The sequence below is a fragment of the Tetrao urogallus genome, assembly GCF_951394365.1.
Source record: "Tetrao urogallus genome assembly, chromosome: 2".
Taxonomy (NCBI): domain Eukaryota; kingdom Metazoa; phylum Chordata; class Aves; order Galliformes; family Phasianidae; genus Tetrao; species Tetrao urogallus.
Window position 1 is genome coordinate 34,548,709 of NC_136814.1, and position 13,313 is coordinate 34,562,021.

The window sequence follows — 13,313 nt, forward strand, 5'->3', positions numbered from 1 at the left end:
GCAAATTTAAACTCTGTGCAATGGTTTCAAATAGCTAATTGTAACCTCTTTCTTGATTTTTTTAACAAGTACATTTTGTTAACTTAGAAGCTGTTTAGCAGTTAATCAATCAACGGGGTTTGAAAACTGGGATGCAAGAAAAGAAGTGGGACTCCTGAACAAGAGTACAGCTCTGCAGAGCACTTTTTTTCTCACTAAGACATAGTTTGTATGCTCTTTCTCATTTAATCCATTCATATGATCTTTACTGTCTCATGTTTGTATCCTAAAATCTAAAGCTCTTGTATTCATTTTATTATTCTATTTATTTACAACATCCAAGCTTAGAATCAGTGGATTAGTAAAGAGCTTTCTTCATTAGTAATTTACTAAGTGATACAAAGTAAAAAATTCTTTCTGTAACTCCTCAGCTATATATAATTTTTGCCAGAACAAAGAATGTTCATGCAAGGCAACAGAAACATCATCCACAACGATATAACAGCAGTACAGGACTCCCTCAAGTTCAGCTTTTAGAGGAGACTTGCAGCTGACCAGCTGGTTCTGTCCTGAAAACAGGGAAATCAGTAAGATGAGGCCAAGGCCAGAATACCCAAGAGATGCACTGAATCAGTGCAATTTCTGTAGCGACCTCCCACAGGGAGGACTCTAGAGCTTAAAATCTGTTTTCCTTGGCAAATGCCAGTGAACAATTCCACAAGCCCCATAGGATTGCAATTACCACTACCCTTCAAGTGAGTATTATCTCTGGCACAACTGCCCTTTCAGGTGAAGGGAATAAAGAATGGAGGACAGACTGCAAGTGAATCAAGTCCACATGACAACTATGGATGTACCACACATTAAAAACACACTGGCCTTTACGACACAGAACTGTAATGCCATTACAGACATGTAAATCTTGACCCTTCACTAGTACAGTAAGCTTGTTCCACTAGAGGTGATCTGAGAAGGAGAGTACAGGCTGAGGAAAAATGCAACTTGAGTTGGGTATCTTTTCCACTGTGACTTGGGAAAACAGAAGACAGCATGAAAACATCTCTAACCCTGTGCAACCAATATAGCTATGGAGGGACCAGGGGGTAATAGTTCAGAAGCAATATATATCTCATCCTTCAACCACCACTTGTGACATTAGCATCACCTACTGTATTCCCGGAAAGAAGATAAAGAGAATATTAAAAAAACCCTAAGTAGTATTATAGAATTTGATTCAAATATTTTTCCTTCATGTAACTCGATTTCCCAAGAATCAATGTACACATCTTATGATCATATGCCAGCATAAAAACATTTCCATACCTAAAACATATACTTACAATCAGAAAACATAATATAAACATGACGTATAAAAAATTATCAAAGATTAGGACATTTCAGAAAAGTGGCCACACTCAGTCAAACAAAGAAGCTGTACTAATTCATTGCCTGTCTCAAAAAGCAGATAAAAGCAGATGTCTACTAAAGACTGTAAGAACAGGGCCAGCATAGGTAATTACTTGCCCCAAACACTGCTCCCAGGCTCCACTGATTTGCAGCTCACAGAATTCCTGAGTTTGACACCATAGACTGTAAAGATATCTAAGTCATCTGTATGTTACACCTTCCCAGAGGTGCCACACTATGTAAAAGCACTAAATAGTGCTGATTTACACAAGCCATGTATTTTCACAAAAATTCATTGGCTATCAGACTTCCTCCAAGATATCCAGAGTTTTATTGCATATAATCAGCCCTGTGCTAAAAGGAGCATGGTAAGCCATTTGGTTAACTATCACAACAAATCATTATTAATAAAGTTCTGCTAAATCAAAACTTTAGATATCTTAACAACTCACCCAAAACTTTTTTCAAGTTCATTAACCTCTAGCATATTTTTTCTCTAAATACAGGCTGTTAGAGTGGTACTTTCTTCCATCTGTTAAACTACCGTGCTCTGAATTACACAGAAATGGAGCTGAATAAAAAATTGATTCATTGAATTTAATAGTTTAGATGAAGCTCTATTTTATTTCCATTTACTCAATGGCAGAATTCTCATAAACCCAAAGAGTACAAGACTTGGATGAACATACAGACAGTCTGTTAAGTGATAAAAATCTGAGGGTTTTTTCCCCTCCCATGTAAAATTTAAATTAACTCAACTTTTTGATTAAGGACTGAGTAAAAGTCTTCAGATTTCTATCCAGATACTCAGTTTTCAGGTGACAAGAGGGGAGGAGTTAGAAAAAGCCAAACACATACACAACCAAAACCTTCCAACAGTAAGACAATAATGCTGTGTGTGACAAAAGGGAAAAAAAATAAACTCAAGCTGAAATGACTTACTGGCAGGATAATCTTCTGTTATTTTCTAGAAACGTGTAATGAATAACATCACATACCACTGAACAGGTGACTTCAACACCCTCTACACATTCTTGAGTTTCTCTCCTAGGTGTAGACAGTAATATTACCTTTTGATTGTTTAATCTTCAAGGAAGCTTAGCATGATTAGATTTATATGTTCCTGGTCATTCACCTGCATAAACTTCACATTGTGAATCTGCAAATTCCTTCACTTAAGGATGCTGCTGTACATTACAGACTGAAATGACATTTTAAAGTATTCTTGCCCCACCAAACACAGGAACAAGAAAGTAGCTGCAGGCAGGAAAAAGAGCTGGAAAGGGTACGAGTATGATACCTCACCACTGGAGTTAAACATTGCCTTTGCTTCACACTAGTAATTAATTTTTAGCTGCTTATAGTTCATAACTCAGTCATTCAAGTCTCCACTTTTAATATGTCTTGGGGGCTGCCCATGCAATGACTGCAGCTATCAGCTGTGGGGAAAGCCTGTGGCAAAAACATTAGCAGAATGAAATTGGTACTATAGCATGTAATAGGATAAGGGGTACCTGGTGAGGTGCAGTTGGTGCTCAGATTTACTCAGCAGTTCTGTCAGTTTTAGGCAGTCCTCTCTGGCTCCTGCCACATCCTGCTGGGCTTGTTCCAAACGCTGCTTGTTTCCATTCAGCTCTAATCCCAGTTTTTCTATTTTCTTAGAAAATTGTAGAACCATAGAAAGTTTATTTAAGAAACACATGGAAAAACATTAGATGATAGCAAATCTTAATGTGATAAAAACTCCTGAAAAATGACATGTATTTTTGCTTTAGAACAAAAGTAATATGAATATAAAAGCTGCAAAACAAGTAAATTAAAATATTTGACGTTATATTCTCATGGAAAGTCAAAATGCATATCATACAAATACCAAAAATGTATTAATACACAATATTACTGCCTTTGCATATTTAAGAGATCCACGTTACAATCATTTTCTTATTTTCTCATGTGAATGCTTCCATATTTGCATCTGTAACTCACTACATAAGAAAGCCAGAAAGCAGAAGTGACCGTGTTCAGACGCTGCTGGACATAGGATATCTCCTTGTTTACCTAGTTACCTACCCTATCTATTACATACATAACAATGCAGGGGAGTCAAGCTCTCGTCATACTCTTAAAATATCACGTTAAGAGAATAAAGGTATTTTAGTGATTTTGCTGCTATAAAACAAGTTATTTATGACTGAATCCTAAACACTGGTCATGATTAATGCTGTCATGTTCTTTACGTTGTAAGCCTCTATATGTCAACTAAACCAAGAAAGTAAACCTGATTTAGGTAATGAGTACATTAATTTATCACACATGCAGTAAAGTTGTATGACCAACATCTTTGATTGCAGTAAAAAACCCTGGACAAACTAATGCCAACTCAATCATAGTATCAACACATGAAACATTTTTGTAAACATTCTCAGAATAGAGACCATGTATAACATACAAGTACCTGTAGGAATACATTTGAAATATAAAGCAATACTTGGTTGTAACAATGTTCTAATGATGGCAATGTAGCACAGAATAACAATATATGTTTTTTAAGGTAGTAGCTATATTACATAAACTCCCTACATAAATATTAATTCACTGTTGGAGCTAGAGAGAACTTGCATATTTTTTAAGTCATCTAAATTGTGAAAGGACATTTGCAGTACAGAATAAAATTGTTCATGTAAGGAGTCAGTGCTGAATAGCTATTATACTTCAATACCATAACTTATTTTGTCATAGCTTTCTCATGTAGACAAGCCTTAGTATCTTCTTCAGTTAATTAAATTATTCATTCAAACAACTACAAGAACAAATTAATGTAATTCGGTGCCAATATTTGCACTTGAAGCATCTTTGTAATAATGTTGTCTCTGTTCCTCTTGTGAAAATGTTAACTCAAATCTCTTCCAGTATGTTATGATGTTGCAGATAAACACAATTTCTCCATCCAGGAATAGGTTTCATGATGTTCTTTTTACCAGTCAACAAAGGTTCATGAAGTATGTCTTTTCCAACCTTGGTATTCTGTGATTCTGTGATGTTTTGATTAGAATTTGAATGTCACCTGTATGATATAGGATACCTCCCAAACTAAATCAGTAATTTCAATTTTGAATACAAAGTGAGTGAAACTATTTGCAAGATCGTTAGTCTTCTTCCCCTTCAAAGACTGTAACAACCCATTACACCATTAAGATTTGCTTTAAAAATTTCTTTCAAAAAAAAAACAAAACCAAACACAATAATATGAATTAGTTGAAAAGAATCAATTAAGTGCATTTGAGAAAGAATAACCACATTTGTGAACATCAGTACACTTCACCGCCACTCCAACAGGGAAAAGCCTCAGTAAACAGAAGGGCTTTTCACCACTCCCTGGAGTTAAACGACCTCACCCAGCTTTTGACAGAGACCTACAGAAGAAAGCAACTTCAGAGCAGAATAACCCCTGGTGAAAATGTTCTATCAGCCAGATGTTGAACCTTCAGTTCTCAACCCTAAAATTTGTCCACAGCTTTCAGCTGTCATGGATATGCATTCATACTCAAAGAAATGAATTCTCAATCAACAATCCATAACAGGATCTTTAAGGACTCAAAGGGAGCTTATGACTTCCATAAGAAGTAACAGGGAAGGAAACACAGGTTTTCAGGACCAATTTTACTTCCACTCCTTTCATTAATAACTACAACATTCCAAATCAGATGCTTCTCACACATACAGGGACATATACATGTGTTTGTGTGTATGTACACACAAACATATTTTAAATACCAGCATTTAGATGTCATCACAATGCAAGTGACAAAACTTTCCCTCTCCTGCAAATAATGTCAGACTCAAAAATGCATAACTCTGTATAGAAATATCACCAGTCAAGTTCATCACAATGTAATCAGAATTCAAAACACAGAAAAACTCCATAATCAATGAGTTTTCTTCACTGTACCTCCTAGGAACCTTTCCAAAACTAGTCAGATACAGGCTAGTTTTTGTGTTACTTTTAGTACTTATTTTTTCTACTGGCAAGCTGCAAGCAGTTCTGTAGCTGCTATAAAGGCCTTAGCATAACTGTAGGGAGAAGCAGGACGAAACCACCAACTAAAGTATTTTATTGACAACTCCACTTCTCATGCAGCATTAATTTGATCCCTCAGAACCTATCACTTACAATGCAGCTTTTTACATGATCAGATAATATTTCTTCAAAATAGTTAACTTTTCAATGTACGTGAGAGACAAGAGATGGAGTACAGAATTGAAAAGAGACAGATGACAATCTTGAGTATAAGAAAATCTGAAACAGATTTTCAGTATAACAAGAAACAGAATTATCATAACGTATACGTACAACAAGACTACATTAAGCTTGGAACATTGCAGCAGGCAACTTCTGGTGCCTAACTCCCCAACTTTAATAATCTTATTACTTCTGCACATAATTTTAAAAGTATTATTTGATCTGTTTTGCACTGCCTAAACTTTTAGAAGTATGAAAAGGCACTCTGCCATTGAAAGATGGCAGCCTGAACCTCAGCAAGAGAAACAACAGTAGTAAGTAGTAAGAGGAGCACGTTAACACCACTCTGCATTCCTCTCCAGTATTTCTCTCAGTATTTCTTTCTTTCAGTTGAAAGAAGGCAGTTTTATTTAACAATAATTAACACACTGAGGAAATAACACCACAGTAAAAATTTTTACACATACCCATATATATATTTTTTCAATATCTGAGCTATTTTATGTTTGCAGCATGTAGTACTTTCTAGTTTCTTGAAACAGTTGGAATTCTAAGCATTTCTCTTCTCATTCATTAGTTCATGAGGTGTTTACAAACTGTCTTCTGATTTTCACAATGCATTTTAGGATAGCACTGGAGATGCTCTTTCAGTGACATTAATACATCTTACTAAAAAGGCAATAAAGGAGAATTTCTCAAACACTGGATGAATCTTCATATATTCTCCCCATTAATAATCTGAAATTATCTGCACCTATGAATACTCATGTATTTGTAAAAACATATTTTTTAATTAACTAGATGTCTCTTTAATTCCACAGAGTGATAAAATTAAATAATGAAGTAATTTGATTGAAAACAAGCCAAATTGAAGATTAAAATAATTGCTTAATTCTTTTCGTACTGATGCTGATTCTATTGTATGCAGAAAAATGGAACTTAAAATTCTAAACCAGCAGATGTTTTTCCACAGAATTTTAAATAGCAGCAAAGCTGACAGAAAAGACAAATGCTGTTTTTTATATTCAATAAATGAGAATGATTAAACTGTGGTAAAGACTCATACTCTATTAAAATGTAAAAACAACTTGAGAAGCCTTTTAGCAAATAAAAAATACATTAAAACCAAATGAGCTAATAACTGATTTATGACATTCACTGTTATGCCAGTATTCATACGTACCAGGTATGAAATCACACAGTATAACCTAAAAAAAAAATCAATTCTGCACTATGCCATAGCACAAATTCTGCAGCACTGTAATTTTGGAGGGAAAGATATTTCGACAAATTTGCAGTACTTTCTTTTCTTTGTTTCCTATTTCATTCCCTTCATTTTAACACATTAAAAGACATAAAATAGAACCAAGAAATAGAAGAATGAAGACACAGTAATAGAAAGTGAAATATAAATACTATAGTTGTCAGCATTTGTACCAAAAGGCAGTCAACAACTATAAAATCAAATATGTTTCAAATTAATATATAGTAAAACTTTACAGGCCCTGAAGCTCCCATGTTCTGTTTCACTTACTTAAACAGCTTTTCAACACAATGAAATTAGCGTATAGGAGTAAGGCTAAAATTAAGCTCCTTTTAAGAGGTACCATCAGTATTGTAATTCAAGTGCACTTAACCATTCTATATGACAGCAACAAGGAATTTCTGCATTGTTTAGAACTTATCTCAACCAATGTTGCCTTCTTTACTTATTTATATACAAATTAATCAAAAACAGAATTATCTCACACAGTTTCTTTTTCTCTTTTTTAAGTTACAAGAAAGAGCAAACTTTTTGCAGCAAGATTCCAAGGTATTTTACTTGGAGAAAACTAGCAGCCCATATTCAGCAGGGGTCACTTGCAGTCATTTCTATCCTAATCTTGATATCAATCAAGCAAAACTACGTTCTGATCAGTCCCTAAACCTCAGACCTCCCAGGCATGGCCATCTGACACAGCATATTGCACCTGAAGAGCTATCCAACTTCATAACGTGACTTAGGGCCATCACAAGGTTAACCTCCGCTAGGTCCCAACAATGTTTTTCTCCCTTTTGAATCCTGTGTGAATTACTGCTGTTTCCTATTTAAATCTGCTTTAGAATACAATGTAGTTTTGAAAACTAAATCTGGTTTTAAAGGAGAAAATTCCTTTCTGGAAGTATATTTGAGATTAAAAGCCTGTGACAGTGTACCAATAAATTACAATAAATACATGAGCAAGGCTTAAAAGAGTCCACAAAGATCAACTCTTTAAACTAGAGTCAATTCTCTACAAACATAGAACAATCCAAATTTCCACAAACCATTTAGTCCAAAACATAAATCTCAAGTTAGGAATGAAATTGAAAACCCACTCATATATTGATGGTGAAAGGTGACAAACGTGAGCAGAAGCACAGAGGTATCTCCAATAAACGCACAGAGTTCCTTTTCCCCACCAACAGTTCACAAATCTATGAACCCTAAGCAAGGGTTTAATCTAGATAATATTAGAGACTGCATTTTGTTGGACAGATATTAATTATTCTAGCCTTATCTAGTGGAAGTCTTGCAGTCCTCAGGTGCACGTAGTTTTGTGGCCACGTTACCACTTAAAGTGCAAAGAAACATAATGGCATCTGGCAGTAGTGTGGCACCTTTTCAACATAAAAAAGGGCAAAACTTCAAGACCAGAGCCATCACCTATGCAAAAGCCAGGAGCAAACCTTCTGCTTGCAAAATGATCAAGAATTAACAGAGATGAGGGTCTGCAGCTCGCTAGAAGAGAGGCAGAGAAAGAACAGGGAATAGTATGGAGGTGGGATGATCTCAAAGACATTTTTAAATCTAATGAAAGCAAACTTTCTATTTGTAACTGTTAGTTATGTGCAGCTGGGGCAAGAAAAAAAATGAAAGACAAGATCTGTGTTGCTAAGTACATATTTATGAATATGCACGCACCATTTTTAAATTAAGCAGTACTTTAACATGTCTGTCCTTGTGCAAACTTTCCAAGAACAACATGGCCCCTGCATACTGTGGATAAATACCTTGCAAAACAGGAAGGAATAAATATCTTATACAAGGATTTTACCACATTATTTTCTTGAAAATATTTGAACCACAATGCCATTTCAGGAACAAAACTTTCAAACCCATGGAGATTACTACTGCAACATTTTAACAGACAATGCTGCCGTAATAGAGATTATCTCAGCAGCCACCAGTAGAGATAAGAAAATGATTTTGTACCATAGGGGAACAAGGTGTATTTTTAAAGAACAAGGTGTATTTTTAAATGGACTGCAGCTGTGGGCGTTGAGGGTTGGTGGGGAGAAGATGATTTGCTCATTGAAAAGAAATTGTCAGAAAAGCAGGGTACATATAAGAAACACAGATGGGAAGATTACACCTTCACTGTGGAGAAACAGGAGAGGACGAAAATAACTTCATTTATCCTTTCAAACACATCTTCCACGTGACTGATGTGGGATTATCTCTTCCTAGATAGCATTAAGAAAAGCTACGCAGTGACAATAGAAAAGTGATAGTCAGGGACTTTAACATTATTTTACTTCAGAGCAGATTGTTAACACAATGACTATTGATAAAGTCACTCTTACTCTAGTCTAAGAAGAAAAAGAATTGAGAAAACATTTCTGTAAGCATTAAGTATATGCACACTTAAACCAAAAGCTGTGCAATGCTTTTACTACTTTGAATAATGTTTAATGTACATAAATAATTTCATGTGTTAACACGGTAACACCACTCTAGGTGATAGAGCATGGATCAAGATTACTTGGGTCATTGGCAGCTATGAGAAATAAAATTCTGATAAGTAACATGGGCTGAAAAAGCTCATCTCACTCTTTTTAGCAGGCCAGCTGCTTCAGAGAAGCAGACCAGTACAAAAAATAAAGTAAAATAATAATAAAACAAATCTACTACTGGGATTCCCAGCCTCAGGTATTTTTCTCACGAAAACAGGACTAAGAGCGTATAACGAAGGGTGATCTCAGTGATCCTTGTGGAATAAATGGTTGACGTATGAAAGCAACACTGTAGCACAGCAAGAACAGCAGATATTTCATAACTTTAATTAGACACTTCCTTTGTAAAATGCAGTTGAGTTCCAGATCAACATTTTTACTCGAAAAATTATGAGTTGAGCTACTAAACCCAGTTACGAAAATATTTTCCTCCTGTAAATTTGTAACAAAGCAAGCCATAAAGTAGTAACATTTTACTCCCTTCTCCTTTACCTATTTTGAGATTAGGACTTGGAATATTAAAAAAAAACAAAAAGAAGGATTTATGAGAAGGCTTTTAGTTACGGTAGAAGGTTATCACACATTCTTTCTTGAGGCTTTCTTGTCCAATAGCAATTTTGTGGGTTTTTCTTACTCTCAAGGCCATTGTTTTCAAACAAAAAAAATCTAACCTGAAGAATTTCAAGGTGTCTGTAATATTTTCATTCTTTTCCTCCCTGCCAAACAGCATTCGAATACACTTACTAACTCAAGAGAATTCCTTTTAAAAAAAGAACTTTCTGAGAATCTTTTAACTAATGGAGTCAGTATAAAAATGAGCAATCTTGTAACAGCTCTAAATTCTGACACACAATTCTAATCCATCCTCACCAGAGTACTAAGCCTTGCAATCCTATTGGGTTTCAAAACATCTGGTGATATTGTGAACGTCCCAGCCCGTGACAAACTTCATCTTTTGAAGCATGGCTCATATCTATTCATAAGATGACATCTGAGGGAAGCAGTGTCTTCAGGAGGTTGTATTTTGTCTTGTATTGGACACACTTCACGCATTTCCAGAATATATACCCAAATTCTTGGCCTGTTTTATTTTTGATGAAGACAGTCAGTAATCTCTTCATTTATAATGTCTAAATTAGGTTACTATAAATCATGGATTTATGACAAATGAGATAAACATTCCCAAAATACCTTTTGGCAAAATGCTTTTGGACTGCAATTTTGCCAGATTTTTATTTGTCTGCAAAATTGTCATTCAGTCTATAGTGTATGGAGACATCATTTAGGTTCTGTCATACAACAGAAAAATTTTCTTATGTATAACTCTTTCCACATGTATAGGTTGCACATATTAGTGACTCCATCACCTTTTATTTGGGCTCAGAAACTTGCATACCACAGCTCGTAAAAAATCTTGGGTTTTTCTGGTGTAATATTTCTGGAGGTTTTTGTTCTTTCACCTAGAAGGCATGCAAGAGAATTCTGCTATCCTCAGCTTCAAATTACATTTGAATTTTAAATACAGTATTGAAAGGTTGTTCTCCAGTTGTTTTTGTAGGTTAAGCTTAAAGGCTAAGATTTATTCCTACATAAAATGTTTTCCTCATTTTAAAAGAAAATTTTTAAAGAAAATATACAGGACTGATTTTCTGTAGTTGCATTTAACATATTCCAGAGCTTTATTATAAGAAGATAAGTTGTGAAACACTTCTGAACTCTAACAGAGATCCCCAAATTAGCTGGGATTACATAAACCAAGACTATAAACTGTTTTCCGAAGCTTGCAAGATTTTCTAAACCAAATAAAAATGACTTATAAAGAGACAGGAAGCAATTAACAGTGTACTTTTTTTTTTTTTAAATGCAGAGCAGAAAAGAATAAGTGATACTAATCTGAGCAAACAATGACTTCAAATTTTCAGAAAAATGATTTCTACAACAAATGCATAAATCAGTCCATGCAGTGCTTATAAATTCACAGAAAAAGTATCATAAAAGTGAAGACCTACTGTATCAAACATGCCACAATTTTTTCTTCTGATAACAGCTATTTAGGTTAGGGCGTGACTTCTTTCTGATATAGTTGTGCTACTACAACCCCTAGTGTGGACACTGTTTACTGCCGTGAAGGCAATGCACTTTCTTTCCTTTTTCTTTTTTAAAAGCTTGTTCCTAAGAAGGTAAAGCATTAAATATTTTATTTCATCACAGTCACAACCACAATGGGAGAGCTGAAACAGAAAAAGAGAGGGCAGCAGGTTATGCTACTTTACAATATACTGGCTCAGATGAACAGATGCAGTCTTCGTGCTGAGAAACCGTGAGGTATATTTCTTCCTTGCCCTTTGCACCCTCAATCCTAGGGTTAATCACATCACGATGGATGATTTTACAAAACAGTTATTCAATTTAAAAGGTTGCATTGCTCTTCAGTTCTTTATTTTTATTGTAAGGTATATTTGTGTCCAAAGTCAATTACAGGTATTCCCACAAAAGCACCAATATTCTAAATTAGTCCTTACTGAGTGATACAGACAGGAAAAGAGATATCGGAAAAAAGAGGAAAATACTATATATTATGTACATATACTTTCCTTTAACTTTCCTAAATGATACAAATTCATTTTCAAAGAATGTTTTAAATATCAGCTTTTACCAAATGTATACCTGATCATCTCAGATTGCACACATAGGAGTTTCTGACTCTTCTGACATACCTGGATAGCATTAATCCTTTTTATAAAGTCATTATAAACAAACTCAGATACATCTTCAAAACTAGAACTTATCCACACAATTAACAAACAAAAGCACATCTCAAGAAACAAGGAAACTCATTCTCAGTATATCAAAAGTGAATTTGAAATAACATTATTTGCTTTTAAAACAGAAAAATGCATAGCAGCACTGTTTGTACACTAGTATCTCTTTACTTTTAAAATATAAATATGTATTTATTATGAACAGATGGTGGCCAAGAAAGGTATCAACTCTGTCTTAGCCAGAAGGTCAGGTCATGGCTGAGAGACCAAAGAACAATTACTGTTTGCAATTTAGTGCCATGTAAGATAAAACATCTTAGGTTCACCTTTAAATACACTGAGTGTGATTAAGCTGTTTTCATTTTACTTATATGAAACAATTTGCAGTGACAATGTTTGTAAAGCTATGCTTTAAAACAAGAAGGAAAAAAAAAAAAGGAATAAAACACAACTTTTAACACATTAAATAATATTAAGACCTATACAGAACTTTCTTGATTACTAGAGCCTCACCAATGAAACAGCTAACAGACACTGAGCCTCAGTATTTAAAAAAAATAAGTTTGTTTTCCATTGTTTTTTTTCCCTACTTTTCTTTTACAAAGGAACCAACTATGGTATTTGAACAATATAGTTACTTTATATAATTACTGAATTACTCTAATCTCTACTGGTAGGATTCTAGGATCCAGAATCTAGGATTCTGGATTCTCCCTCCATCACCTTACTGTAATTATATCAAATTACCACATTTTAGTATACTCATTCCCACAATGAATAAAATACTATTATGTCAATACATGAGATTAGAATATGTTGTTCAATTTTGCAATTTGTTCAAAAGGCAATCCTGAAGCAAGTCACAGAACAGGATTTAAAATCCAAGTTGCTTCTTCAGATATCCTATTAAACACATCCTGTTTTATTTGTATGCCAAGATTATGCCAACTCTCTTATCTGTGATATCTGTCAAGGCACAGACGACAAGCCTGCTTTTTGTTTTTCAAAGTGTCCTCAGGCCTAAGGGATGCAGGAGGATAGAAAAAAAAAAAAAAAAAAAAAAAAAAAAAAAAAACACACACCAGAAAAAACAAGCCTGAAAACAAAAGGATTTGGAAGGCCCCTGCTCTTCTGAGCTATATGATTTTTCAATACATATTAATGAGTTA

General features: G+C 34.6%; 1 protein-coding gene across 1 annotated transcript in view; it reads right to left on the bottom strand.

The window, feature by feature from the left end:
- The window catches only part of SDCCAG8 (SHH signaling and ciliogenesis regulator SDCCAG8), a gene marked incomplete at both ends in the record, with an annotated part of 96,661 nt that overhangs the window by 56,780 nt on the left and 26,568 nt on the right, over window positions 1-13,313 (bottom strand). The window contains one exon of the mRNA XM_079550591.1: window positions 2,901-3,043. Coding sequence (XP_079406717.1) covers window positions 2,901-3,043 — 143 coding nt within the window. The remainder of the gene's footprint in view (window positions 1-2,900; window positions 3,044-13,313) is intronic.